Raw genomic sequence first — 26076 nt, forward strand, 5'->3', positions numbered from 1 at the left:
GCTTTTTGTCAGTCTTTATTATCTAACAGGTTTTTCAAATTAGGCATAAACTGCATCCAGTCAGGTTTTCCTAGCAGGCTATGTGCCTCAGGATATACTTTCATAAAATAGGTATGCTTTAGGGGAAAAAAAAAAAAAAGTTGTGACTGTGTGATCTCTGATTATGGATGGCCTTCAGGGGAAAAGTAATGGAGAACAGCTAGACAGATAGAGGACTGAAGCTAAGAAGACCAGGGTTCAGCTCTTCACCGCAAGATATTATGATGATGGACAAGTCAAACAACTATGAAGTACTTTACAAATGTTCAAGTGTTGTAATCATGCTAATTATTATGATTCACAGCCAAAATCATAAGAATAGCTAAAGGGGCTTGGGAGTATACTAAATGCTTTATAATCATTATCTCATTTAATCCTCACCATAACTCTGGAAGGTAGTGCTATTATTATTTTCCCTTTTATAGTTGAAGAAATTGAGGCAAACAGGTTAAAGTAAGTTTCCAAAAGTCACACATCTTGAGAGGGAGAGAGACAAAGAGAGAGAAAAAGAGAATGTGAGAGAGAAAAAAAAAAGATTAAGAGAAAGAGAGAAGAGGAAAGAAAGAAAAAACAGAAAGAAAAACAAAGAAAAGAAGAAGGGGAGAGGGAGGGAGAGAGGTAAGAAAGGAGGAAAGGAGGAAGGAGGGAGAAGGAAGGAAGGGGGGAGGAAAGAAGAAAGGGAGGGAGGAATGGAAAAAGGGAGGGAGGAAGGGAGAGAGAAAAGGAGAGAAGAAGGGAGAAAGGAGGAACTTGATAATAATGTTTCTAGCATTATTGACCCAGTTGTATTTATGCAGGGATATTTTCATTTATTCTTTACATCCTCCTTATATTCTCATTCATCCCACAAGGATGAAGTTTTCCTCTTAGGAAACCTTAATTCAGAACATGGAGCCTTAAATCCTGCCTTGCCAGGACTGCTGCTTCCAACTGCAGAGGGCTTGCTTAGTGGAAAGCAGACTTCCCGAAGGCTGTGCTGCCGGCCCCGACTAGGTGGCACTGCTACACCTTTTATGTTCTTTCCTTTTCCTGATCCTTCACCATTCATGCCCGTAACGCAGAATTCTGGAGGCATCACTTCTCCTTTTTATTAAAGCATTGTTTGCTTATAGAAAGACCTATTCTCCTGTCACTCTGTGGTCTGCTGTTCATTAACATTAACATTACTCCATAGAATCACCATCTCTCCCAAGGCCATTTTAAAATGTGGTCTGGGAGAAAGAGTGAAAATTATTTATCCATATGCATAACATTTTCATCCCCCAGTAGAATGTCTTTCTAGCCCCTATACTTAGTATGCACATAGTAGGTATTTAATAAATGCATGCTGCATTGAAAATTATTTTAGTCGTTGTAGTCCCAGCTCTGCCACTAACTAGGTCTGCTATTCTGGAAGAGGTCGAACCCTCTCTCAGGCTCTCAGTTTCCTCATCTGTAAAATGAGAAGGTAAGAATAGATGATCTCTGAGCTCTCTTCTAGCTCCAATAATTGTGAAATTTAATAAGGGTTTTCTTCCCCTTTGTTCCTTCTTTCATAGTGGGAAGAATGCTGGATTTGGGGTCATAGCTCTTGGCTCTAAATCCTAGCTCTTCAGTTTACTATTTTGTGTGATCTGGGATGCTCATGATACTTTTTGGATTAGGAGACTCCCTTATTTCCCTATCCTTTATTCTCAGAACAATCATTAAAAATGACTTATACATGCATTTGTAAATTCTAATATCATGTTAAATATTGTTACCCTACTAAATTTGAATTACCAAAGATATCACAGCCTATATTCTCTACTCCATCCCATAATCTCTCCAAACAGTAGCAGCACCAACAATAAAACAAAGTCAATGGCAGCTAAAATAATTTACACTGTTTTTTATGTATATAATTCATTGCTACACTCCCTGAATCATAATGATGTGCAGATGGCAGCCCTGAGTGGGAAAAGGCACAAACCTTAACAGATCCTTTCAAATTGAAAAAAGTTTTGAATGTTGAACCAGTAACCTAAATTCAGTTCTGGTGCTCAAGGATCTAAGTTTGGAGATGTTAACATGCTGGAAGCTAAATGCTAAATAGGTTGTTTTGTTTTGTCGTTTCCTTTTTTCTTTTTTAAACCAAAGCAATTCCTGAAAGCTAAGGTGTGGTGGAACTGTATGCAACCTATGCTGATAGGGGATTTTCCAAACTGATGAAATCAGGATCTTTCCAAGTATTGAAATAGTAAAAAGAGAACTATAAGGGCAAACTTCTTTTTTCTTAACATTCAAAAACTGCAATAGAGACAATGAGTAACATTACACTTAACCAAGAAATGGTTTAATGATCACATAATTTTTGTTTTTTCTAGACCTCAGGGAATAGCCAAATATTATTTTTATGTTATCAAATTCAAACAAGGGGGTAGGAGAATTCTACTTACCCCAACCTAAACACCTGAAATTGATATTCAAAATTCAGACAAACTGTAGGAGGCAGGGCTTTCTGCACATTACTACAGAGATAACACATCCTGAATTAAAACACTTAACTGGGCTTTAAAATGAGGAGCTTGAGTTGTCAAATAGAGCCCCTAATGTGGGAAAAAGTCTGTCCTTGTACTCTGCTTCTTTCTATCAAATGAACAAGCAAGTAGATTAATAACATCTCGGTTTCCTTCTTGGAAGTAAATTGCTATGAGCAGTCACTCACTAAGTTTTCCAATTTAGCAACAGGGCCAGGCAGCATTCATGGAATGAAAGCAATCTTGACAAGGTTTACTTATACTAACTATATTTATGGTCCTTTCTTTTGCTGCCTGATTCTTTATGTTGAGTATATAAAAAAAAAATCAGAAGATTTTCTAAGAATAATGCAAAGATCTATAAAGTTCCACCCCTTTCATCAGGGGATTTTAGATCTGGAGTGCAAAGGAAGCTTAGAAGCCATCTCCTCTAAGATCCAGAGAGTTTAAACAAGGTGGCTATGGTCATACAGGTTAAATGTCAGGAATGGGATCTGAACCCAAGCCCTCAGATTTTAGCACCCTCTGTCCCATGTTTCCTGAGTCAAGGAGAATCAGGTATTAGTAATAGCATTTGGGGTCCAAACTGGTGAGACATTTGCCATGAATTATAGAAGCTCTTTAAAGTAATACTGTCACATTTTAAATGACCCTTTTACAACATACTAAAAGAATCTTCAGTACTGGGAATTTAAGTTTAAAGAGGGAAAGAAAAAAATATTACAACAGGTGTTAGTTGTGGGTGATGTTAAGACATAAAAAATGAAATGTCTATTAAGTTATTTCTTTAATTTCACAAATCAAGAGAAGACTGTTGATTGCAATCAATTTACATACAAATTAGATATATTATGCTACTCTTGTTACTAAAGCTTCACAAATCTAACGGCCTGTACTAAACAGCACTACATTTCCTGGAGGCACAAGAGTGGTGGGAAATAAAGGCTATGGAATTATTTTAACTTTAAATGCTTTAATATACACATTATCCCCCAAGCACAAATTCTCTCTATTTAATGACATGATATCCAATAAAAGAAAAGTAATAGCTTTGTGTACCCCAGGAAAGCATGTGACCTCATACATTATAAGGAATGATTGTGATTTGAGCTTTGCAACCCTGGGAATGGTTTACTATAGAAGAAGAAAACAGGGAAGGGGGGTTGCCTTGACAACATCATGTAACTGCATCAAGAAACCTAAAGCAAGGTAGGAGTGTCTGGGATGACAAGAACTGCAAAATATTCACCAAATGAGGCTAAAAGAAAATGAATACCCTAGCAAGGCAGTGTTATCTGACCTAAACAATATTCACTATCACTTTTTACCATGGAGCTTATTATTGACGCAAAATTGTAGGAATGGAAAATATTGAAGCTAGTGTGGCAAATGGAAAGCTAAGTTGTACAGGGCTCACTGTTGAAAAGTTTCCTTTCCTCTCCTCCCTCCAATAGCCTTGACATGTCAATTCCAATAGAATTGTATATGTTCCATTCCATTTTTGTATAGTTCCTTCTTCTGTTAAAAATAAAACCAAACAAAAATCATTTTCAAAATTCTAGGTTTTTGTTGTTTTAGATTTCTTTCACAAAACTTCTCTACAGGGAGTGATATTTTTTTGAGAGCCAGTGCTATAGAGCATATTCTTTAAATAATGAGCCTCACAATTACCAAAATGAAGCTAGCTATTAATTGAATGATAAACAAAGCCTGCTAACTTACTTGCCCTCTAGTCTGATTACACAGATAGCACTGAGGAGATGAGATTTATTTATGAACCATTCTGAGTTAAAAAGCCTGGATTATGGAGTAAATTACTACCTATTCTATAGCAAGTGCTGTTACTCCTCAATTAGTTACTGAAAATCTTCCTCTCTCTCTCTTTTTCCTGCTTTCCTTCCTCCCTTCCTCCCTTTCATTTTTCCTTCCTTGCTTTCTCCTTTTTTCCTTTCCTCCCTCCCTTCTCCTCTCCTTCCTTCTTTCCTTACTCCCTTCTTGTCAAATGGTAAAGCTTTTAAAAGAGATTCAGGTAGGTGTTTTTCTTTGGTTTAAAATAATATGATCTCCTTTCTAATGTATTCTTGCAGCCATTCAAACAGTTAGTCAACAAGCATTTCTTTAGTGTTTATTAAGTGCCAGGAGCTCCACAAAGAGCTGGGGATACAAAGAAAAGCAACAATATGGTTTATGATCTCAAAGAATTGACAGTCGAATGAGTGAGACAATGTGAAAACATCTAGGTCCACGTGAAAGCGATAACAGGTGTAAAGGGGAACAACCTTGAAAAGAAAGTTCTGTGACTTACTTGATGAGTCCAATGTAGAGAAATTAGTCTGTGCTATTTGGGAGTGAGTCTGTCTACCATCTACTCTTTGGGCATGTGGGAGATATCATTTCCTGCTTTTAAAGGCTGTCAGAAAGAATTAGTGAAGGAGGAACTGACCTATATATGATACCAAATGACAACTTCTGTAATCATAGTGTCAAGACACAGGGTCAAGAGTGGACCTTTAATCACTAATATGTGCTTTCAAACCCTGCAGCTGAGTAGGTTAGAGTAAACACTCAGGAGATACAGTGCCAAATCAAACTGACATGATGTTTCCTTTCAAAGTCCTATTAAGGATGACGGATAAAGTCAAACATGTTGTCACCACTTTGTTCAAATTAACAATGATTTTCTTCTTTGTGAAATGAAAAAATATGTATATAAAAAGACTGATTCATACAGGGCCTTCAAAGGGCAATTGTTATACCTGTCCTCTTTTAGGCTCTATATGAGATCATGTGGTTATATGGGAAAGAGAAGTATAAATAGAATTTGACTCAAGCCAGCAATACTATGAACAACTTCAGTTTTATTCTGTTGTACTGTTTTAATATGTTTACCTGTAGCATCTCCAAGGAGAAAGAGAAACACATGTATTAGCAACTTGCATGGTGGACTAGATCTATAATTTTATCATTGCAGGTGGCACTGGAATGAGGAAACTGTCAATGCAGTTTGGCACTTTCTCTGCAATGTACAGTCTTTCCTTTTCTTCCTTTTTTTTTTTTTTAACCCAATTGCAATTTTTAACTTCTGATTTTAAAACTTTGAGTTTCAAATTCTCTTCCTTCCTCCCTTTCTCCCTCCTCACCCAACATCCACCTCTGAGAAGGTAAATAATTCAATACAGGTTATACAGATGTAGTCATGCAAAATTTCCCTAACAGTCATGTTGTGAAAGAAAATACAGACCAAAAAAACCCCTCAGCAAAACTAAAAATAATAATAATAATAAAAATACTTCAATCTGTATCCAGACACCATCAGTTCTTTCTGTGGGGATGGACAGCAGTTTTTATCATCAATCTTTCAGAGGTATCTTGGATCACTGTATTGCTGAGAATAGCTAAAGTCTTTCACAGATGATCATCTTACAATATGCAATAAGATTGTAGTCTTAGAGAACTGCCAAGATCACTAAGAGATGAGATCACTCACCTAGGGTCGTAAAGCATATATTGGAAACAGCCAATGGAAATATATTTAAAGAGCAGCTGGGTAGGTAGAAGAGAAAAGTTTGGTAAACAGGGGATAGGGAAGCAAATAATTTTCTGGATGATCAAAGAGAAATATAGGAAACAAAAAATTTAATAGACATTGCATGACTGAGTGGAAAGTAGATGGGCATTGGAGTCAAAAAGTCAGGTTTAAGATCTGCCTTTAAAATATGCCAACTAGAGACAGCTAGGTGGAATCGTGGTTAGAGCACCAGCCCTGAAGTCAGGAGGACCTGAGTTCAAATCTGCCCTCAGACACTTAATACTTTCCTGGCTGTGTGACCCTGGGCAAATCACTTAACCCCAACTGCCTCAGCAAAACAAATAAATAAATAAATAAAATATGCCAACTGTGGGATTGGGAAATCATATGACCCCTCAGTGCCTGTAGCCAACCCTCTAAGGCAATGGTGAAGGGAGTTTCCCCACACTGGTGAAATGGGAACTTCTACTCTGATGAAAGCTCAGGTCCTAAGTATTGACTGAAAAGGAAAGCTAAGAATGAAATTTGCACATTTGGATGAGTAGTTTTGACTTTCTATACCTAGCACCTTACTGCTCATACTTAGAATGTGTATCTCTGTTTAAAAATTAGCCCCCAAGAATTAATTTTTAAATGCAAAGAGATGACTTAGTTGTACCAAAACTAAAACCTTATTATAAAACAGTAATCATCAAAACCAAATGGTCTTGGCTAAGAAACAGATTAGTGGATCAGTGGAATAAATTAGATTCATAAGACACAATAGTCAATGACTATAGTAATGTAGTGTTTGATAAATCAAAAGACTCTAGCTTCTAGGGGAGGAACTCACTATTTGGCAAAAATTGCTGGGAAAATTGGAAAATACTAAGTCAAAAAATCTTTATTTTTTGACAGATGGACAGACAAAAATCAGCATAGATCTACATCTCACACCCCATCTAAAAATAATGTCAAAATGGATATATGATTTAGGCATAAAGGGTGATACTGTAAGCAAATTAGGAGAATAAAGATAGTCTACCTCTCAAATAGGTGGAGAAGGAAGGAACTTATGGTCAAAGAAGAACATTATGAAATGCAAAACAGATAATTTTGATTATATTAAATTAAAATTTCTGTACAGACAAAATCAATGCATCCAAGATTAGAAAGGAAACAGAAAGGTGGGGGAAAAATTTTTACATTCAAAGTTTCTGATAAGGCCTCATTTCTAAAATATATAGAGAATTGATTCAAATTTATAAGAATATAAGCCATTCCCCAAATGATAAATCATCCAAGGATACAAACAATTTTCAGATGAAGAAATTAAGGCCTTTTCTAGTCATGAAAAAATGCTCTAAATCACTATTGATTAGAGCAATACACATTAAGACAACTCTGAGATACTACTTCACACCTCTCAGATTGGCTAAGATGACAGAAAAAGATAATGATAAATGTTGGGAGAGGATGTGGCAAAACTGGGACATTGATACATTGTTGGTGGAGTTGTGAACTGATCCAACCATTCTGAAGAGCTATTTGGAACTATGTCCAAAGATCTGTCAAACTGTGATCCAGCAGTGTCTCTACTGGGTTTGTATCCCAAAGAGATCACAAAAAAGTGAAAAGAACCCATCCATGCAAAAATGTTTGTAGCAGCCCTTTTTGTACTGCCAATGGAAACCGAGTTGATACTCATCAGTTAAGGAATTGCTGAATTAGTTATGGCATTTGAATGTTATGAAATATTGTTCTATAAGGAATAATGAGTAGGTTGATTTCAGAAAAACTTGGAAAAGCTTATGTGAACTGATGCTAAGTGAAGTGAGTAGAGAACATTATACACTGTAACAAGAAGATTATGTGATGATCAATTCTGAGGGATTTCAGGCCAATTTTAATAGACTTGTGATGGGGAAAGCCATCCTCATCTAGAGAAAAGACTGTGGAAGCTGAATGTGGATCACAGCATACTATTTTCACTTTTTTATTGCTGTTTGCTTGTTTTTTCTTTTTCATTTTTCCCCCTTTCGATCTGATTTTTCTTGTGCGATCTGATTTTTCTTGTGCCACATGATAAATATAGACATATATTAGAAGTATTACACATGTTTAACCTATGGGCTAGGGGAGGTGGGAAGAGAGGGAGAAATATTTGGAATGCAAGGGTGAATGTTGAAAACTATTTTTGCATGTCTTTTGAAAAATAAAAAGCTTATTACTACTTTAAAAATTAGCCCCTAATAAGAACTCCAATCAATGCATGAATCAACCATAATTGTAGAGGACCAGTGACAAAAAATGCTACCTTTTTCCTGACAGAGAGGTGATGGACTGTTCTGTGGAATAAGACATACTTTTGTATAGTCTGTATGATCTGTTAAAAAGGATTTGTTTGTCTTTCTCTCCCCTCCATCCTTTACAATGGGAGGGGAAGAATGTGAAAGGAAAGGAAAATAAATGCTTATTAACTGAAAAAATGTTTATAAAAATTTAACATTAACCTCAAGAGGCACCTGGTAGTTTAGTAGATAGAACAATGGGCTTAGAATCAGGAGGAGTTGAGTTTAAATCTTGCCTCAGATACTTCCTATTCATTTTTCTTGACCATGTCTCAGCTGTGTTACTCTGACAAATCACTTACCTTCTTTTTGCTTCAATTTCCTCAACTGTAAAATAGGGATTTTAATATCACCTACCTTTTAGGGTTATTAGGAAATTCAGATAAGATAATATTTGTAAATAGCACCATTCCTGGCATATAGTATAGTCTACATGCTTATTTCCTTTCCTTCCTTCAAATGCTATCTCTCTCAAGACCCGTTTTTTTGATTGATTAATCAATTAATAAGTTTATATTAAGCACCTTTTTATATGTCAAGTACTATGGTAGGGTACTCTCTCCCAGCTGGCAGTGTCCTCCCCAAACTGCTCCTTGTTCACCTTGTCTATATTCTCTATTAACTTACAATGTTAATGGAATGGAATGTTTTTTGTGACCAAGGACTGTTAAAATTTTGTCTTTGTGTTCCCTCCTTGCATGATACCTGGTACAGGAGGAGGCACTTAAAATCTTGTTCTTTGACTTATAAAGTTAACATTATTGTTGCCAGCACATTCCCTACCATATCTACTAATGAATGTGAAAGTTCTCACAAGTTTTTCAAAAAGAGGGAACTATCTTTATGCCAGTAAGTACATTTCATGTCTGAATTGAGCCATTCTGTCTACATAGTCTGACCACACAGTTAGGTTCACATGCAAATTCTCTTACTTAAGAGTTAATACCTGACTTGTGGTTACTTTTTCCAGTAAAAATTTGACTGGTTCAGAAGAATTAGGAAGGTCATTTACCTAAAATTAATAATATTTTGAATTAGAGGCTATTTAAGGGGCAGCTAAGTGGCCTAGTACATAGAGCACAAGTTCTGAAGTCAGGAAGCCTGAGTTAAAATTCAGCCTCAGACTATTTACTAGCTTTTCTCCTCAAAGTCAAGTTACTTAACCTCCTCCCCCCCCTCCAAAAAAAAAAAAGGTTATTTAAAAAGAGTTATATAGGCAGGATAATGTAGAGAGGAGAAAGCTTTCTACTGGTATCCTGAAGTCCTAAAGTTCAAATGTTATTATTACCATATATATGACCTAAAGCACATTATTAGAACCATTCTGAGCCTCACCTTTCTTATCTGTAAAATGGACAACATTTGGACAATATATTTGTACTTTAGACTTGTGAGGACTATAAGAATTATGGTTTTTATATGCTATAGCCTGGAAAATAATATAGTATTATAATTTATTTTCAATTTTACATACATTGTACATAGAACTGGTTTAAGACAGAGGAATCAAAAAATGTTATTATTATAATAGCAGTTTACATTTGGATAGTGTTGTCAAGTTTCAGATCTCCCCAACACAACTTTGTGAGTTAGGTAGTGAAAGTTTTACTCCAATTTTACAGATAAGGAAACGGGCTCAGAGAGAGAAAATGACTTTCCTGTGGCCACAGAGACAGTAAGTGTCAGAACTAGACTTCAGATCAAGGTCTCTGGTCCAAGTTCTATGCTAATTCAACATTAGGGACCAAGAGATAGAGCTTGGACTAAATAGCCTTTAAGGTCCCTTCCAGGTCTTGAGTTTATGGCAAAGTTTTCATGCATGTGGCTGATAAGTGTCTTGTAAGGCTGAATATCAAAAGTCTAGAGTTCTTCTGGACTGTCTATATCTATATAGCCTGTAAATTTATTACAAAAGAAAACTAATTTGGTCTGAGGTAACCTGCTTTTTAAAAAGTCAGCTTGATTGCCACCTTGTATACTTTTAATTCCAAAAATTAAATAAAAACTTAGATTAAAAAATCTCATATCTAATAGCAGAATTCGAGCAATTGGGATAATGAATTAAGGAAAATATTCCATCTGAGAAAGAAAATCCTTAACTGGATAAAAACTTAAATATGAAAAGTAATTTAAAATTTAATCATAAGGCAATACTTTGGGGAAATCTCCATTTGTAGCTGTTTTCTGTGCTTAGGCACATTTTAATTTCATGCTTTTATATTTTCCATATGGGTAATTGTAATATCGATTCATTCATGTTTTAACCATGGTTCATGTTTCAAATAATATAATGTGCAGTATATAATAGAACTTTAGTTTTGCTAAACATTAGTCCATGTTAAAATAAAAATGAGATTTCTCAAAGGCGAGACTGTATCATGTTAAAGAGCTCAATAGTAATCCAGATGGAAGTTAATTGTTTCTTTTCATATCTTACAGTGTTATATGAGGTTACTTCTTATCAAACAACTATGGTTATGAGACTGAAGTTGTATGAATGAGAAACAAAGCTAAACAGGTGTATAACCAGAAATATTGATATTAATGTATTAAAAGTAAAAGGCCAACAAAACTATCCTGGTTGACTCTATGCAAGGGCTATTTATTTACTTTTCATTCATCCTAGAAAATGTGTAGATGAAGTCCTTGACTTGAGAGTAGAAGGAATTTAGTTCAAACCCCACCTCTGACACTTCTTCCTCTGACCTTTAATATTAAGTGATTTGCTTAATTTTTTAGAACCTTAGTTTTCTTATCAATAAACTGGGAATGATAATATCTATAGTACTCATTTTACAGATGTTAAGAGGCTCAAATGAGATAAGATATAGTTTGCAAATGTTAAAATGTCATCTAAATTTTATTTTCTATCTTCTGCCACCTTCTCAGAGTCATAGAATTAGAGCCAGAAGGAGCTTTTGAGGCCACTTTATAGGTGGGTAAACTGAGGCACAGAAAGGTTCAGTGACTTGCTCAAAGTAACAGGTAATAAAATGGCCACGCTAGGATTTGAGCACCAGTTTTTTTTACTTTAAATCTATTATTTTTTCCCTGTCCCTTAGAGATTTAGAAAACCTAGGTTCAAATTGCTTATTAAAGAGATTGACTTTGAAGAAATAATTTTTTTGAGGCTCAGATTTTTTTTTAATCTATAAAATTAGATAATAATGCCTGCCTAACTCAAATGGTCTTAGTGGAGGCGCAAAATATAATGCAAATTGTAAAGTACCATGCAAATGCAAGATAATTATTAGCAGTCTTATTTCCTCCCTCCCAACTTCCTGATCTACTTGTGAATACCAGCACAGAAATAGTTAAAGAGGGGAAGAAGAGAGAAAAAGAATTCAGTTATGTTTTCTCCATTACTCTAGTGAAGAACATACATTCAAAGAGGAACATAAAATGAAGATTAAAATGGAGGGGGAAAAGAGCCCTAAATAATTTAATAGGTCCTATTAACATATTAGGCAAATGTATTAAGATGTATTGAAAACAGCATTTCCCTAGCTGGAAGGTGGGACACTGACTTTGTTGTACCCATACCTAGCAGTCACTCGCATTCTTTCAGAATGTCACTTCTTTCAGAAAAGAGATTCTTACTAAGGGCATTGTTGCCACAGTCTGCACCCATACAGAAATCTAGTTAATGGTAGATTAAACATGTTTCCCAATTTCAAAGAGTATTTTTTTCTCCACATTTGAATTTTTAAAAAAATTAATTGATATCTCACTGTGATCTTAAACATGTCATTAAAAAACAACAACAAAACCAAAGCAATACTTCTCAAACCCAAAGCATGAAATACTTTATGCATATCTTGACTCATAACCATTTGGGGAAAAAATCCTTGTAAGCAGTAAGCACACATTTGTAATTCTTAAGAAAGCACTTGATATCATTCTGAAATCATAAAAGTCTTCAGGCAGAAAAAAAAGCTAAAGGAAGGAAGGAAGAAAGAAAAGAAGGAAGGAAAGAAGGAAGGAAGGAAGGAAAGAAGGGAGAGAAGGAAGGAAGGGAGAAAAGAAGAAAGGAAGGGAGAGAAGAAGAATCAAAGGAATGAAAATGGTACTTCAACAATCAAGAATCAAGTTGGAACCATTTTCTTTTAATGATGCTGTTTCTGTCATTTAGTACATTAGAGAGAAATCTTACTTTTGCAGTTCATAATTAGGTTCAGTGTTCTGTGATTACCATCTTTAGGGAAAGAGCACATTTAAGTATCTTCCATAAATGTTGTTATGATGGTGATTATGCCATTGAGCACCCACAAGTTGAAGTCAGCAGTAAGTAGTCTTGTAATGCCAAAAGATTTTTATTACAAAATTCTGTGTCTTTACCTCGTAATGAGTAGACTTATGTAGTTCCTATTTCTGGATATATTTTTGAACACTATAAGTTCAGAGTTTAATACTATGGTCATATTGGTAAGAAAGCTAAAGTTCTCATTTTGGATGACTGAGGATCTGGGAAAGAAGGAGTCACTACTGGAATAGTGGGAATCCTTCAGTAAGAATCCATTTCAATAATCATAAGAGATTAAGCCCAAATTTTCAAAATTGTCACAAGTTGGACATGGCTTCAGTTTTATTTCCTCTCTGGAAAGAGTCTATAGATGGGGTTCTAGATATATTGAGAACTCAACATGTTTAACAAAGAACTTAAAATCTTTCCCTACTGACTGTTTCAGTGACTTTACTGCTTCTATTAGTTAAACCAATATTCACTCATATGACTACCTAAGTAGTCACCTAAGTATTATCTTTGACTCTTTTCTCCTTTCTTACATCTGGTCGGGTCACTAAATCAACTTGATCCTTTTTAATATCTCTTGAATATATTTCCAATTTTCAATTTTAAACATCATCACTCTGGTGCAGATTCTGATTCCTTTTTTAAATAATTGCAACCACCTTCTGTTATCTCTGTTCAGTTTCTCTGGCTACTTCCAATCTACCATTGCTCTATCAATTTTCCATATGCATTGATAATGACACTCTTTGCTCAAGACTTCAATTGTTCCTCAGTTCCCACTAAGTGGAATTCAAACTTCTCAATCTAGTATTTCCTTTCTTCTTAGTTTAACCTCATCCCTTCTTCTACTCTAACCCCATAGATACTACATTTCAAGGTGAATTGTCTAAAATTGAACTATTTCCCCATTCTTATAAATTTCTAGCACTTTCCTACTTCTTTTTTTTTTTTTATTAAAGCTATTCACTTTCCCTGAAATTTCCTCTGCTTTCCATCTCCCTTTGTTGCAATCCTATATATTTTAACTCAATTCATACCTCTACAGTGAAGACTTCTTTGACCCCACTCCCTAAGATGATTTTTCCTTCCTTAGTCCTCATACTTTTAAAATTTCTATTCCATTCTTATCCTATTCTAGTCTTTACTATCATCACAGGCCATTTTATATTTGTTACACAGTTCCCACATATCTGTGTATACCACAGTCAATAGATTGGACCCTCTCCCAGTACAACGTTCTGCTACTTTTTGCTGTGTGAATTTTGACAAACCACTAAATTACGGTTTCCTTATGAGTAAATTGAGAATTAGATTTATTGGAAACCAACCCCTATTGTGGGATCCACTTATCAGCTTCTCTTTTTATTTTCTTCTGCTTCTGGCAAAGTGTTTTGCATATATACTGTTATGATTAGCAGGTTGTTCACTGATTGACTTTAGGAAGAATCTCTAGTTGTTGGTTATTGGATAAGAATTTAAAGATCAGCCATATTGGTTTACACCATCCAGTCCAGTATTCAGAATTGGATAATAGCAAAAAGGCTCTGGGTGCCACATGCTGCATTGCAGTCATATCATGCCATGGTGGCCATGGGTCTCACGGCAGAGTCAGAGGCCACAACTGAGAGTGCATCAAAGCTGAGAGCAAAAAGGTAGGGGCTAGGAATCAGGAGCATTGCTCAGAAGCTGCTGGTTAAGAAAAAGTCTGGGAGAGAGGGTCAAAAGCCAGGCAAGCAGTCAGAAATCAGGGTGCTGCAGGCCAAAGCAAGGTAGAAATAAGATAGGTAAGCAGTCAAAGACAACAGACCTGAGACACCCGTGACAAAGAGACTTTGCAACTGAGGCAGCTTCTACCTGAGACAGGAAGCTTCTTATGTGTTTCTTGCTGGGCCAGGAGCCAGTCTCAGGGCATCGTCAGCCCAAGGCCTGTAGGTGGGAGCAGGTGAACTACATTAAGGAGAAGGCAATGTGATTAATTTGGTTGGAGTAAGAAGTATGAGATCAAAGATAAGGTTAGATCTTGACAGTGTAGATCTTAGTAGTCTAAACTTGGGGAAAAGGAGAAAAAGGGAAAGAAAGACAGAGAGATACCACCTGTTAGAAGGAACATAAATGAAAAAACCATGTAAGAGAGAGAGATAATACCTGTTTTAAGGAGATGACTTCACTCCATAATTAAGAAACATGTGTATATTCCAGGGGAGATGACAAAAAGAGGTTGTTTTTTGTTTTTTTGTTTTTCTGTCTTCCTACCAGAATATCATTTTCTCTGTCATTAAGAAAAGACAGGCCAACCCTAACCTCTTCTCCTAGAACTCTCCTTCCATTGTACAAAAATATCCTGTAGGAGAAACCTCATCTTAGTTATCTGGATCACAATGAATAAATTAATTAATGAATGGAAAAGCATTTATTAAGTGCTTTCTACATTCCAGGTACTGAGATCAGCACTAAGGATGCAAAATATACAAAGGAAAATAGTCCCCTCCCTCCCTGAGGGAACTTATATTTTCATAGGGAAAGACAACATAATATAGGAGAATAGGGGCCTGCAAAGAAGGTTTGATTAATGTTCCCAAAGCAAAGTTGGGATAGAAAGTTAAGCACTCGCCCAACATGGAAGGAGGATAGCCGAACTGCATTTTGGTGAGTCTAGGAATTCTTCACATGCTCAATTTTCACTAGTCAGGAACAAAGGACCTTTGGGGAGGAGCTGGAGTTCCAGGTCTGAGCAACGTAGAGTGTGACCCCAGTGGACACATAGAGCTTTGAAGACCAACATTAAAGGTTCTAAAGGACAACTAACTTTTGGACACCTTCTCCAGGGGAAAAAGAAAGGCATAGAGAGCTTCCATTGAAGCAAAGGGATCTAGGGTCTTCTAAGGTCACCCTAATCCCACTGACTTAAACACACAAGAGACCATTTCCAACTCTCCAGTTTGGCTACTACAAAAAGACATAGGCCAGTCACTATTCCAGCAGTGTAGGGATTTCTGCTATTGAAGGTGACAATTTGTGATTACTTCCATTATCACATGATTATATAATGTGTCCCTTCCAGAGACACCACCTGAGCCATGTTGACTCACCTGCTTATATATAGTGCTTATATCTTGCCATACTTCCACTGCTGCTGGCATCTTCACAATGATCATTGAACTATTTGCTAAACATTTATTTACTTCTCTTTTATGTATGCAGCCTAAAAAAAATTTTAACCAGCTTCTCAGTCTGCGGAGTATGAGTATTTACCAGGGAAAGGGAGAAAGTGTAGGAACGGTGAGCGTGGAAGAAAAAAATTTGTTAGTGGAAGTTAATACATTGGCAGGGTAGCTAGGTTGCTCGGAGGAAGAATGGCAAGCCAGGAATCAGGAAGATTCATTTTCATGTGTTCAAATGTGATCTCAGACACCTACTAGCTGTATAACACTGAGCAAATCACTTAACCTTGTTTGCCTTAGTTTCCTGAGGAAAACTACTTCAGTAACTTTGCCAGAAAACCCCAAATGGAGTCACAAAGAGTTGAACGTGATTGAAAAATGACTGAATAATAAATATACAGTGGCATCCTGAGAAAGTGATAATTCACAACCTGACATTCAGAGAAAAAAGAAAAGAAAAAAATATACATTTACATATAAATATATATAAAGTGAACACAAGAACTTTAAAAAATCTGGATCCAAGAACCAACACCTTATTATCACTTGAGCATATCACTAAATTATAGTACATTCAAAAGTTTTCAATTCATAATAATAATTCTAAGTCATTGAAAAGTGATGCAATTATATACATTATACTCTGTTTATGAAATAAGAGAAGTGCATGATACATTTTAGAAATATATGTTGTGGCTCTTAAGGAAAGGGACAGTTCATTTTTGGAACTGAATTTATTAAAAGTCCTTCTTCCTAAGGAATATCAACATATGAGGTGAAGGTGAGAAGGTATTTTCTTTGTATGCATAAGCAAAGTTGTGCTACAGAGATCTACAGAGTTGTGCAGTTGTGCAGCCTGGGAATCTTAGCTGTTCCTTTCTCTTTTTACATTTGGTTAACATTTACTTTTAGGGCCAGTTGCTAAATAATTTCTCTTATCAGATAATGTGATCATGGATACAACCCAAATGCTGCCTACCAGATGTATATTTTTTGAAGACGGAATCTCACATCTTATTTTTCAATTGACAAACATTTATTTTTTGCCTCTTTCCATGTCTCTCCCCTCTACTGAAAAAGAAAAAGAAATCTCTTGTAAGAATTGTGTGTGGTTAAGCAAAAATTAATTCTCACATTGGTCATGTCCAAAAATGCAGATCTTATTCTGCACCTTGAGAATACTTCTCTATCAGGAAGTAGGTAGCATGGTTCATTATTGGTCTTCTAGAATCATAGTCACTGCAATAAATAGAATTCTTAAGTCTTTTCAAATTGTTTTTATGATATTGGTGCTATTATATAATGATTTTTTAAAATGATTTTGTTCACCTCAGTATGCATCAGTTCATACAAGTCTTCCTGGGTTTCTGACACCATCTTTTTCATAATTTCTTAATGGGACATTACAACATAATTTGCTTAGTCAATCCCCAAAATGGTGGACACCTTCTCCTTTACCAGTATTTGTCCACTGCAAAAAGAATTAATTGCTATATTTTCCTTCTTTTCTTTGGGGTACAGGCTTAGTAGAGGCATCTCTGGATCAAAGAATATGTACAGTTTACTAACTTTCTGAGCATAGTTCTAGATTTCATTCCAGAATGGATGGACCAATTCACAACTCCATCAATGGTACATTAGTCTTATTGTGTTTCTTTTGATAAATCTATATTGTTCAACAAGATGCTCTAATGGGACATGGTGAATTCTTTACTTCCTTTTGCAAAAACCAAAAACCAAAACTGAATTCAGCTATTATCAGAGCTTCTTCTTCTCACCAATTTGATTTAACCTATAATTTGGCTCTAGCTCATCTAGAAAGAGAAACTGTGAGCCTAAAACCTGAAACAACCCTTTAGATGAGTTCATATTGCTAGGTGTGTCTTTTCCCAATTCCATTGTGAAATCACCAGACTTTGTAAATTTGTGCCCATTTGACTCTCTTGGGACTTAGAATTGCTCCTGATATTCAGAGACTTGGTGGAATTACTCTGAATTCAGCTTTTCTTGAAAAAGCTTCAATAAAGGATTATGGATGATGTAAATCACTTTTTAATAAAGAATCCCATGGGTATTATGTAGCCTTTAAAGGGTCTCCTTTGGAAACAGCGATGATGTATTTGCCAACTGTGGATTTGTAGGGGGCATTTATTGTATTAATTAGTGAAGTGAGGCTTACTTCATATTTTTGGTCTTCCTATTAACCCCTCAAGTTTCTTCAGTCTCTGGAGAAATTTTCCCTCTCCTCTGTACGAAAGTGTATTACTTCAGTGTTGCCTCATGCCCTTATTGGCTAGAGGGAGGTCTTCAGAATCATTAGCTAAATTAATAATTTCATAGGGTTGACCTTTAGACTCTTCTAAAAAGTAAGGTAGCTGCCAAGGAGATTGCAATTAATTACACAGACTACTAGGTTTCTCTAAGTGAAGCAATCTATTAGGACTGACCTTGAGACCCCCTTAAAAGCTACAGAAAAAAAATGTAATAAGTTTTTGTGTTATTGAAGTAAATTAAAGAGTTATACTTCTCAAATAATATTTCCCATATGCAAGGTTCTATTGAATGGAGATCTAGATTCATGTTTCAGATATTACTTTTTTTCACTTACATGCTAGAAAGAGATGTAGTTGATATAGTATTTTTCCAAATGGAGAAATTGAGGATTTGGGCTAACTTGTTCATATTTCTACATCTGGGTAACCACAACCCTAGAAATAAAATCCTTATTTTTAATGTTAGAACCATTACACATGGTTCTCTCTCACAATTCTAGCTTCTTCATGCTTCTACATCTGGGTAACAACAACCTTAGAAATAAAATCCTTATTTTCAATGTGAGAACTATTACACATGGTTCTCTCTCACAACTCTCTTTAAATACATCTTCTTAAAAGATTTGCAGAATGGATCTAAGGATCACAGAACTAAGGCTGGGTTTAGTTTCAAAGATCATTTAATCTAAACTCCTCAATTACAGAGGAAGAAGTTGAAGCTCAGGGAAATTAGAATACTAGCCCAAAGTCACACCATTAATTAGTTTCAGAGGCAGAATTTGAATCCAGGCTCTCTGATATCAGAACCACTCACTGCTCCTTCCCCTACAAACTATTGTGATCAGCTGTTTTTTTGTTTGTTTGTTTGTTTGTTTTTGCAATACCCTTGGGACAGAATAAAAGCCAAGGTACTACACAGTTACCTTGGGATTTATTCAATCAGAATGGATGGGTGCCCATGGAAGTCATGCAGCCCGTTATTCAATGTGACATTTTACAAAGCAACTAGAGATGACCAGTGCTTCTAGAGGATTTGTCCTAATTATACAGTTGAAAGGATTCCCAGCACAACTGTAAAACAATGGATTGGAATACAAAGAATCCTCTCTAGAGGAGGAAAAGAAATCAGTGGCAACTTTTCTTGGCTGGATCCAAGAAGGGTAGGCAGGTGGTGGCTAAACTAAACGATCTCTCAAGGTACATTCCAGCCTCCTGGTTTCTTTATAGTATTAAAAAGAAAGTGTTTGGGGGAGGGAGGAATGAACCATCGTGTTCACCTGGACAGCTGCAATCATGTTAGGATTCTCTTTCACAAGATGAAATGATTCTTCAGAAAATGAGGAATGGGAGGGTGCTCTGCAGATGTTTGGGAACAGCTTGCCAGTCCTTGAATATTAAGAGTAGCCAGTTTAAATCTTCACAGGGCTAAATGGTCTGTCATTTCTCCACTCTCAACAGCGTCTGTTCAGTGGCTAAAGCAGAGGGCAGGGTCTATGTCTATTTCTGGCACTGATTGCTTTGGGACTGGAAATAAAAGAACTTAACCTCTTGGTGCCTTGGCTCCCACATCTGTTGAAAAGACAAAATCTGCTGCTGAGGAGCTCTGTGAGTCATATTTTATATTTATAAACTACTTCCAGATCTTTGGATGAAAGGTCTTATAAAATCCATAAAACATTAATAATAGAATTGGTCACCTTCTTCCTCATTTGCAGAACTAATGAAGGATTAGGTGGGACAGCATCCCAGACAGGTACTGGCCATATTTTGTTTAAGTCTTCATTTCTGCTCATCTTGGGAGCTTTTTTCATTTTCAAGGTAATGCTCTTCTTCACCACACATCTTGCATTTCATTTAAATGAAAAAGCTTTGGGTAGTTTTATTATTTCAGTAGTTCTCAGGCCTCATGGTCCCTCTCACTTGAATTGGTATTCACATCTGCAAGCTTGTAGTGAGGCAGGGAGTGAATGGAGATGATAAGTGGGATGGGGAGGAACTTTACATGTAAAAAATCCCAAGTCCTGACCACTAGGGATGCATTGGTATGTTCTGCATTCTGCTGGGTGGAAGCTTCTAGGAGTTATCCTTGATCAGTTCTTAATTAGATGCTAAACTTTCTTTTTGACTCATATTCTGAATATAATCTGATCCTAAAATCCTCAGTAAAATATGACCAAAATAAGGAAATCATACAGAAAAAAATAAGATACCTTTCGTACACTTTAAGCTTTATATAGAGAACAGTCAATTCTTTTTCTTCTTTTATGATACATGAAAAGCCAACTACTTAAAATAATATCCTAAATCTTATATTTTAAAGAAATATATCTTTTCTAGTATCTAATGCTTAATTTCTAAGAAATGAGATTAATCATTATATCATGGACCAATTACCTTTTGTGAAATTCTATTTTTAGCTTTACTAACTTTCATGCTGATCAATCAATTAATGCATCAATAATTATTTATTAAGGACTTTCTATGAACCTGCACTGTGCTAAGCATTTGGAATAAAAAATAAAAAACAAACAAAAAAAACCCCCTTGCTTCAAGAAGCTTACATTCTAGAGAGGGAGAGTATGTGGACATAACTAGGCAATATACTGTTTGGAGTTGATGAAAGGTAACTTTAGATGGAAAGGCAGTAGCAGCTGGAGGAACAGGGAAAGGCCTCCTAGGAGATGACGTGAGCTGGATCTTGAAGGAAAGAGAGAAGGAAAACTTTTCTAAACATAGAAGATTTCATACAAAAGCATGAAGAGAAGAAATATAATGTGAAGAACAGAAAGGAGGAGGCCTAAATAGTTGGATTATCGTGGGCATAAAGGGAATGATATATAAGAAGACTGGAAAGATAGGAAAGAACTAAACTATTTAATTCTTAATAAAGAAATTTCTATTTTATGGAGATAACAGGGAGCCAAAAGAGTCTATTGAGTAGAAGGGTGACATGGTTAGCCTTACATGTTAGAAAAATGACTTAGCATCCATACAGAGGGTAGATTTGAATGAGGGAGAGACTTAAGGTAGAAAATCAATTATAAAGTCACCACAGTAATCCAATGAAGATGTGTTAAAGTTCCAAATGAGGAAGATAGCTGTTTGAATGGAGGGATAGGAACATGACTTGGTGAATGGTTAAGTTTATTTATTAGATAAGTTAAGATCAGAGAAGCTGGTGGGTTTGTATAGAAATTACACATAAATTTTATCTTCCTGCTCATTTTTGGCCCTGAAGAAGTGACTACCAAACCCAGAGATGAAAAGAATGTGAAATCTAGGAAACCAAAAAACGACTAACAAAATAACAGAGATAAGGTTCTATTTTCAGCATTGAGCTTATGAGTACATCAGTCAAACACAGCCCCTCAGTGCAAAGAGAAGTAAGTACCTTGACACTGAACTTTGAGGTGGGAAATGGGAAATATACTATTTACTTGCCCAACTATTAGCCCATGTGTTCTGACACTTAAAAATAATTATCCTGATAATGCTATACCTTCCGGAGTGGTTTCAGCTTGGTCTCCATGATGAAATCATACTTGCAGAGTTCACAGCAGCGGGTGTCTGAACTCTTGATCCACTGATGCAGGCAGGCCTGGTGAACAAACCGTAGGGTTCCTGTGCAGCGACATGGTGTAATAAGGGGGTTCTCATCATCTCCCTCACAGTGACAGATCCTGGGAGAAGGACAGCAAAATTTAGTGAATGGGAGAAGGGAAGATGTTGAGAATTGTTTCACTTTTCAGTATTTCATTTCTACTCATTTTAAGTCTTAGAAGTTCAGTACAAGAAATTCAACAAACATATATTAAGGACCTGTTACATGTATAGCACTGTTAGATGCTAGGAGAGACAAAAAAACAAATATTAAAGTCATTGCCTGAAAGAACATTATGTTGCACTAGATGAGGTTAAAAGCTAAGATTCAGAATTCTAAGCTATTCTATTCCAACTAGATTCCAGAATAAGATCTACCTCCAATAGGGTATATTCAAAACTAAATCACCAAATCCTAGTCTCTTCTAAGAATGAGAAGGGAAATGTATTCTTCTTAACTACAAGTTCCATGATTCCCAGTTTAATTTCCCTTGCAAGGAAATATGTTCATGATACACCTGAATTCTCCCTCCCTCCCTCCCTCCCTTCATTCTTCCCTCCCTCCTTTCATTCCTCCATTATTTCCTCCCTCCCTTCCTTCTTTTTTCCAGGCATTATGGTGTGCACTTGTAATCTCTGCTGTTGGGGAGGCTGGGATGCTGCAGTATGACTAAAGTAAATCAAATGTCCAACTAAGTCTGACACCAATATAGCAAGCTGTGGGGATGGGATGGAGTGCGTCATCAAACTGTTTAATAAAGGGTAAACCAGCCCAAGTCCAAAATTATGCAGGTCAAAGCACTGACACACAAAGCAAAGTACACATAGATACATGTACACATATGCCTATATATACATGTATTATAACATATATAGACCATGGATGTGTGTACATTTATATGTACACACATATACTCATATATATATATATATATATATATGTATAAAAGTTATCTATCCTTTTTCTCTCTATATATCTATCATCTCTCCCTTTCCTATCTATTTTTCCATACTTGCTTGAGAGAGGCAGATATGTTATATCTAGAGCTATCCTCAGAATCAAGACCTGGCTCTAACATATTGGATATGTGACCCTTGGCAATCATTCATAATATCTAACTTCCCCAAGCAATGCTCTAAGTCTAAATTATAGAGCAGGTACAGATGTACAGAGAGGACGTTTCCTTAATAGGAGTTCTCTGTAGCAAAGGATTTACTTGTCCATTTTTGTGTGCGCTGGTTGAAAATGGACTTAAGCGTTAAAGTGTTTATTGGTTGACATAACATAAAAAAAATTGTCACTCAAAGATCCATGTATAAACAAATCTCTTCTTACCATTACAATTCATCTATAGTTCCAGATAGATACTGAAAACATTCAATCAATGGGAGATTGTAGTCAGTGATATCCTCATGGGCAAGTTTGCTTCTGGCTTGGGAAACATTGGCCCTAAGTTCTGTTCTAGAGGATGGTTTTATGTCCACTACTGCTCTGATTAATTTGCATAAGAACTTGAAAATGACAGCATATAATTTACCAAATAGAATCCTACCAATCTAGAAGAGGTTGTATGTTTGAAAGTGCCTCCTATAATGTAATTTAAGCATAGAGAGTATCTAGCTGACTACATTACAAAAATTCTCATACTAAAAAACAAAAATTAGGGTTTTTTAAAAAATTATTTTGGAGAAGTAGCTGATGATGACAATTTAAATAAGACTCTTCAAAATTAATAAATACAGAGTAATCTGTATATAGCAAACAGAAAAACCTAAGACAGCTGGTTTTGGAAGTATTATTTATCAGATGATAATATTTTCCTGATTTCCTGATTATGGTTATTTGAAGTTTTCTCAAGAAGTATTTTCATTTTATCTTTGGTGAATAGTTTGGTTTAGCTTAGTTTTTTCCCCCACCCCCACCCCTCTGGGTGATAAATTCAAATCCTTTATCTATGTTCTTAGTTCTTACTGTCTGACAAATATTAGATAAGCTCAGCATGGTTTTGACAAAATTATGGAAGAATGTCTAATGATTTCATTTTTCCCCTAAAAAGTCAGAATAATTTTTTTTAACAAGCTAAGTCATGCTGGTAGACCCATAAGAATGTAGGAATGCCCTTATGCTCCATTCTCTTGAAGTTTCAGTATAAAGAGAAGGAAGGATGTTGTATCAGTAATCCTCCTCAGAGGAAATGAAATGGAGCTCAAACTCTAATCTGCAACCAGGCACAGGAATTGAAACCAAACTCTGCTAACCTCAAAATAAAGAAGTATGACCATAGGAGGCTTGTCTTTTGCATCCCAGTCCTCAAGTAAAATGAAATGACTTCCAAACTGTATCCTAAACCAAGAAAAAGTAAGTACAAATTCTGTCCCAAAAATATTTCAAAGAATCTCAAAACCAGTGTTGTTTTTGATTGGCCAACATGGTTGGACTGAAATCTACAGCATTTACATTATTATGTCAACACTTTATCTCTGTGACTATCCAGGACATTCTACTCTCATTCACTTTGGTTTCTGATGGAAAACAGCTCATGAAACTGGATCAAGAAATAAATTCAGTTTCCACTGGTTATATGGATTGACTGGGAAGCTCCCAAACTCTTTCCCAACATTTAAGGAAAATATGACGTTTCTTGTCCCCTACAGATCCTGGCCTCCATCTTTAAATAATACACTAGAGCTGTAGTTCACACCTGAAGGCAATTTAAAGTAATGAGAAACAATCATTCAAATAAATCACCAAGGCCTCTGCAAATACTGAAATTGAAGAAAAGGTTAAAAGGAGAATCAGGCAATGAAAATGAGAGCACATCATGACCAGCTCCTCAACTGCTTCTATCAACAGCCTAATAACATTCCAGCAGCATTGATTCTGATGGAAAACCTCTGCAAGCTGAAAGACTTCATTATTTTCTGCTTTCATTTGAGTGTGGGGGAGTAGAAGGGAGGGAAATACAATGGAGTTAGAGAAGCCTTTTAAAAAGTGACATAAGAACAGTTTATATTTTTATATCCCTTTTAGCTCTGCAAAAGACTTTTACAGAATTCAACATTTAGAACTAGAAGGGACTTGGGGGATTATCCAGTCAACTTCCTCATTTGATAGGTTAGGAAATAAAGGGAGGTCCCAGAGAGAAAAGTTTTGCTCAAGGACACCATGGTCCTAAGTGCTACAGGCAGGATTCAAACTCAACTTTTTATATATCTAAAGCCACATCTTTACCATTATTTCCATCTTCTGCTTTTTTGTTGTTCAGTAATTTCAGTCAAGTGCAACTCTTCCCAACCGTATTTGGGGTTTTCTTGGCAAAGATATTGGAGTGGCTTTGCCATTTCCTTCTCCAACTCATTTTACAGGGGGAGGGGGAAACTGAGGCAAACAGGGTTACATGATTTGTCCAGGGTCACACGGCTAGTAAATGTCTGAGGCCAGATTTGAACTCTCAAGATGAGTGTTCCTAACTCCATGTCTAGCACTTTATCCTCTGAACCACCTAATTGCCCAACTCTCTGCTGTACAGGTGAGAAGAATGAGCCTTAGTGAGGTTTAGTGACTCACCAGACTTGGCATTCACAAATGTCAGATTCAGGATTCAAACCTAATTCCTGTTGGCATCAAATTCAATGTGTTCACACTGTCTTATGTGCCAAAAGTTTTGAAGCTGTTGCAAAGAATTCCTAGTATTAATCTTTACATTAGCATGACTGAAAAAGGGAGTCTTTAAGCTGTCTTAAAAAAAAAATTTAGCTGATTCAACTTTAGCCAGTTCAAATGTTCAGAGGACTATTGATTTAGAGACTGAAAGGACTTCAGAAGTTATCTATTCTACCTCTTGCCTTATTTTATAAAAAGAAGAAACGAATATGTTTGTGTGGGGAAGGGCATGTGACTTCTTCCAGATCTTATAAGTAGTAGGTGTCACAGTGGAGATTTTAGTCTTGAGCTCTGGTCCCTGAACTTCAGAAATAGGTGGTTTCCATTTTACCATGGTTCATCAGATTATCTGACCTCACTCTCTCAGATACCCCTTTTTTATAATTTTAATTTATACTTAATTAGTATTACAAATGGTTATAACTATTAGTTAAGTTAATAAGTATAGGATTTTTTTTAATTCAGGAAAAAAGTTACATAAAAAACACAGCAGCAGTATTTTCGTTCTTAAAGCCATTTCCCATTGGGAAAATCAAAAGATTATTCATTTTTGTTCCTATTGTACAGACTTCATTTTTAGAGGTTCTTGCATATTAAGCCCTTGTGAAGCTATCCAACTCAATTAGGACCCCAAGAGTCCTTTTCAAACTTTGTTGGAATTGTTCTCAATGGTCTTAAGAGCTGAAATATCAGACTCAAAAATCCACTGGAACTAAAACAAAAATAGTAG

The 26076-nt window shown here is 35.9% G+C and overlaps 1 protein-coding gene across 1 annotated transcript in view; it reads right to left on the reverse strand.

The window, feature by feature from the left end:
- MARCHF1 (membrane associated ring-CH-type finger 1) overlaps positions 1–26076 on the reverse strand; it is a 1010725-nt gene that overhangs the window by 54136 nt on the left and 930513 nt on the right. The window contains exon 7 of the mRNA XM_031942769.1: positions 21582–21762. Within this exon, the coding sequence (XP_031798629.1) occupies positions 21582–21762 (181 nt within the window). The remainder of the gene's footprint in view (positions 1–21581; positions 21763–26076) is intronic.

The sequence above is a fragment of the Sarcophilus harrisii genome, chromosome 6 (assembly GCF_902635505.1).
Source record: "Sarcophilus harrisii chromosome 6, mSarHar1.11, whole genome shotgun sequence".
Lineage (NCBI taxonomy): Eukaryota > Metazoa > Chordata > Mammalia > Dasyuromorphia > Dasyuridae > Sarcophilus > Sarcophilus harrisii.